The sequence below is a fragment of the Propithecus coquereli genome, unplaced genomic scaffold (genome assembly GCF_000956105.1).
Source record: "Propithecus coquereli isolate 6110/MARCELLA unplaced genomic scaffold, Pcoq_1.0 Scaffold129, whole genome shotgun sequence".
Classification (NCBI taxonomy): Eukaryota; Metazoa; Chordata; class Mammalia; order Primates; family Indriidae; genus Propithecus; species Propithecus coquereli.
This window is the reverse complement of record NW_012137080.1, coordinates 3,386,793-3,391,829: the sequence shown is the minus strand read 5'-3', so window position 1 is coordinate 3,391,829 and position 5,037 is coordinate 3,386,793. Positions and strand designations below refer to the sequence as shown.

Sequence of the window (5,037 nt, the reverse complement as noted above, 5' to 3'; positions counted from 1 at the left end):
AGTTTGAAGAAGCATATTAAGTACTATGATATAGTTTTCTACGGAGAAGGAATCCATTGTTTTCATGATATAAACTACAGAAAAGATGTGAGTCTTTTGTATATTTTTAAACATTTGGCAAAATATTATTAAATATATTGAGAAACACTTGGGTAGAACATAGTACCACTATAGTAGCTTATAGTCAAAGCTCAAACAATGCCCGTAATACATCTTTTTCCTTTAAAAAAATTGCCATTAATCTCATTTTAATGTGTTTATTTTTCTAATGGTTCTTGTTTGTAGGACCCAAGTTAATATTCTGGGGTAAGTATGATTGCTAAAACATTAAGACTTAAAACTATATACCATGAACAGGACACAGACGTGAATGGAAACAGTTTCATTTCATCTGTGGAGGCCAGATGAAGTTAAAATGAGTAACATTTCAGACATCTAATCAAGTTCTGAGCTAAGATAACTTGTAAGGTTATAGCAAGTAGGAAGTCAAACTCCACTGAGCCCCTTTAACTTTTTCAGAGCATGTAACAATCTTTCATCTATAATTTTTTAGACTCTTATATGATAATCTCGATAGCAACATTTTTGTAGACGAAGTAGGCATAGAAAAGTTCAATGAATTTCCTAAGGATACATAGCTTATTTGTAGGGCTGATTCTAAGTAGACCCAGTGGGTTCAGATAAGTAAATCTTTTAGTCACCAGTTGAATTCTTCGGTACAGGTTAAAGTATTAACACTATGTGCTATAACTTAATAATGTTTAGGTCATTTCCTTGCTAAAATTACTTCCTGGTCAGCATATATATCTGATTAAGATGATTGGAAAGAAAAGATTTAGTCTAATTCACAGTTGAGGGTGGGGAGCAATTTTTCATCACCTTCTTCTCTCGATGGTGAAGATTGTGATATCCAAGATAGAATTTCCTTCTTTTCTTTTCTTGTGCTGTCAGGATTCCCAGCAGAGTGTTACTGTGGTCCTCTTTCAAGATGAGAATACATTAGTCTCAGCAGGAGCTGTGGATGGGTAAGAGTCTATTTCTTGGTTCTTTTGATGAGGTCTCTTTTATGAGCTAAGATGGGGAAGTCACCTAGTCCCATTGTAATTGAATGTGTGTACTTTTAACTTTCAACGTAGCAAGTATCCTAGCTGAGAAAAGGAACTACAGATCACACTGGAAAATACCTAGTTAGGACTCTTGCTAAACTCATTAAATGAGATAATACATGTGTCATACTTAGCACATAGTGTAGCACTAGGAGCAGTGTTAGCTGCTGCTGCTATCTTAGAGAAGAAGCTGGATGAGTAGTTTGCTTGCCTTATATACAATATAATTTAGTTACTGAATCTTATTTTGAGGAGTAAGATTTCTATTACTTTGGATTTTATCTTTTCAGGTTTAAGAATATCCTAAAAGAGGAAATCTGATTCTGGGCATGTAATTGTCATTCCTGGGAGTAATATTGCTAGATTGATGATGGAAAGGCCAATGACTTTCTCATACCTGCCATCTATGATTAGTCTGAATTTTTGGCTTCCAAATAAGTCTGTGATGTTTATTGATTGATTGCTTTGTAGAATATAAATTCTTTGCATGTAAGGACTCTTTCTTTTTAAGCTCCCTTATTTTATCTCCTTAACGTCCCTCCCTCTAAAAATTTTAATTTGAAAGATCATGGCTTACTAAACTAGGATTTCCATTGTCTCTGCTGGACACTAAAACCCTTCTGTGAAACAAATTCTCAGGCAAGAACGAAGAATTATTTAAAGGTTATTAGTTATGTTTGTGAATGGCTGCAAAAGCTTATTCTGTTTGTTTCCAACGATACTGCCATTACATGTTATACCAAGCTTGTGTTTTCAAGTTGCCTGCAAACAAGAAGTAAAGGATTAATACAATTATAGCAATCGATGAATTGAAAAGATACTTTTCTCTATTTCACAGGAAAATTGTTTAGACTAGATTACTTAAGGAGTTATATATAGTGATATAACCATAGGAACAGAGCTTGCTACTTATGATGTCAAAGGATATATTCAGAATATTAAAGGCTTAGGAAGTGTTTTTTCTAAAAACAACGAAACAATGACTATCGGCACCCAACCTTCATCTTCCTTTTCCGCTCCCTTGAGTAAACTTCAGTAACCCATTACTGGGTCAAATCACATCTGTTTCCGTTCTGTCAGAATTATAAATCTGACATTGGAGACAACAGTGTAAGACAGTTCAATTTGTTTTCCAATGAGATGTCCTCACTGTACTTGGTTAGTGTGCCAGAGGAGGTAAATTAAAAGTCATAATTGAAGTTATTTGGGATTGGGAGAAAGTCTACAAAATAACTATTTATTTGCCTTGGTTTTTAGGATAATTAAAATATGGGATCTGCGTAAGAATTATACTGCTTATCGACAAGAACCCATAGCAGCCAAGTCTTTCCTATACCCAGGTAGCAGCACTCGAAAACTAGGTAAGTCTTTTCATAGACTATAGGACTTTTGGGGGAAATATGAGTTTTTGTTAAAATTAAAAACAAAAAAAATTAGGCTGGTTTTCAGCGACATAGACTAGAGAAACTCTAATATGTGGTTTTATCTTTTTGACATTCAAAAGATAAAAATTCAGAATATTTTTGGTTTGTGTATATTTTGGGGTCAGAATTCTGATGATGATTCTTGTGGATAAATCTGTTTTCAGATCTACTCACCTTCATCAGGGCATGCTAACTAAAGTTTCCTTTTTTCCAGGATACTCAAGTCTGATTTTGGATTCCACTGGCTCTACTTTATTTGCCAATTGCACAGATGACAACATCTACATGTTCAATATGACTGGATTGAAGACTTCTCCGGGTAAAATATTAGTCATTCAAATTCTCTTACCAGGAAACTAATATGGGCTTTTTTGTTAGTGAAAATTTAAGGGATTTTTTTCCCCTAAACCAAACCTATTAAGCCATATGAGGATTTTAGTGTCTTTGATTAGTTCAAGTGATATTTTCGTAAGTGTATATTCCTTGTGATTATTTTGTAAGTAAACAAAATCCTGCTCTTTATGATGACTTTATCTTAATAGTGAGTCTCCTGAAATTATGCCCCTTGGCCTGTATTTAGAATTACCTCAATTTTCTATTTAATAAGCTGTGGGGTAGAGAAAGTTGTTCTGCTCAACTTTTGTCCTCTTTGGGGGCTGTTAGTGAAAATTAGGGGGCTTAATTTTTCAGACACCCAGAATAGTTCCAACCTACCTCAGCCTTCTCCGTAATGTTGGACAGAGGCCATTTTATCTCTTTAGGTGTTTTCCCCAGCTTTACCTTTTTTTTCCCTCGGTAATATAAAAATATAATCTGATTCTTAAAACAAATAAATGATATTTTTAAAAAGAAACACGTTTCTCAAGTATGCTTTAAGAGGGTTATGTGGGTTACATTATTTTTAAGAATACAATCTACTACATAAGCAAGCTACATATTAGTAGTCTGGTTCTTCCTCAGCTACAGATCTGTCAAAAATACTTTGAATTCCGTGAGCAATCCCTAGAGCGACCCAGTTCCTACTAAAGTAAGATGTACTGGTAAACAAATCTCAAAATAGTACAGAACTCAGATCATTTTATCTGGGATCTTACAAAAGTTTCCAAAGATTGCCCCAACAGTCTTACTAGGACTTTATATCTGTGATGGTATCACAATTCACATTTCCAATGCTTTGAATTAGGTCTGGTGTTCTCTGAACAAGACAAGAGCAAGAGTATTTGGAAAAGGGGAGCGGTTTTATAACTTCTTCTGTTGTTTTTCATAATGGAATCAGAACTTGGAGAACTACCTTATTTAGTTAGTCACATAAAATAGACTTTTCAAAATCTTTCCTCAAAAGATAAAACCTAGTCCTGATTATATTATCAGTTGTACAAGAGCTCTTTCTATATAATTTTTGCTACAGTGTCACTCAAAGGGGCCTTGAGTTTAGTTTGTCCCTCTGCCATCAAACACTTTGCTAATAATTTAGTAACCTTTTTCTATGCTCCTAAAAATAATTTGATTTGCTCAGATAGATAAATACATAGGTAGATACATGGAATCATAGATTTGTTCCTGAAAAATTGAATGACAGCCAAATGTGTGTGTAACATCTGGTAATTACTTATTTTTTTCAAAACTTCAGAAAGGATCTTGGGCTCAATACTTGATCTACCATACTTTTTATTTACAATATTATACTATATAAGTGATGCTCATAAGAATGACTCTCAGGTACTTTCAGAGCTTTCAAAGAAAGATTAAATTGAGCTAATTAAAGCCAATATAGGATACTCAGGAGGTTGAGTAGGGAGGATCACTTGAGCCAGAGTTGGAGGCTGCACTGAGCTATCCAGTGTTGTCCAGCCTGGGTGACAGAGCAAGACCCCATCCCTAAAAAAAATTTTTTTAAATAAATGAATAAATAAAAATAAAGCCAATATAGGTTTTAGAAGGATTTTTAGCAAGATTTGGAACATTTACAACGTACTTAATACTAGCCTGCCTTAGACCAGCAGAGGGCAATAAATACTTACAGGTAGCATGGGAAATTTGGTGTATATTTTTTTCATTCATAGTTTAGAGTTGAGGGAGATGAAAAATTACAGTTTTGAAGCAGTGTTCAGAATAGAGGAATTTGTTGATTTTGGAAGGATCTATCTATCATAGCAGGTTTATAATATGTATATCTGAATTGATTCAGATCCTGCTTCACTTTGACAGTAAAAATGTCTGACATAGGTAGTATTTGCTATGGTGGCTTTTTCCTTAAAAGCTAAAAATACAGAGTTCTTCAGTTTTATTCTAGAACAAGGGAGAGATTTCTGTGAGAATGGATGAAAAGCTGTTAAGTCCCTTACTAATACTTCTCTCTCTCTCTATTAAAAGTTAGAGTGTAATTTTTTTTTCCTGCCTAAATGTATCTTAAATTCTCCAGTAAAGATTTTTCTCTTGTATTTCCTAGGAGTGTTCTGATGCCAGAGGCTTCAGGTTTTGGCCTCATTAGGATAGAAGAACCTGTC

General features: G+C 34.2%; 1 protein-coding gene across 1 annotated transcript in view; it reads left to right on the top strand.

The window, feature by feature from the left end:
• DTL (denticleless E3 ubiquitin protein ligase homolog (Drosophila)) overlaps positions 1-5,037 on the top strand; it is a 66,414-nt gene that overhangs the window by 31,239 nt on the left and 30,138 nt on the right. The window contains exons 6-8 of the mRNA XM_012638326.1: positions 952-1,025; positions 2,364-2,467; positions 2,745-2,849. Coding sequence (XP_012493780.1) covers positions 952-1,025; positions 2,364-2,467; positions 2,745-2,849 — 283 coding nt within the window. The remainder of the gene's footprint in view (positions 1-951; positions 1,026-2,363; positions 2,468-2,744; positions 2,850-5,037) is intronic.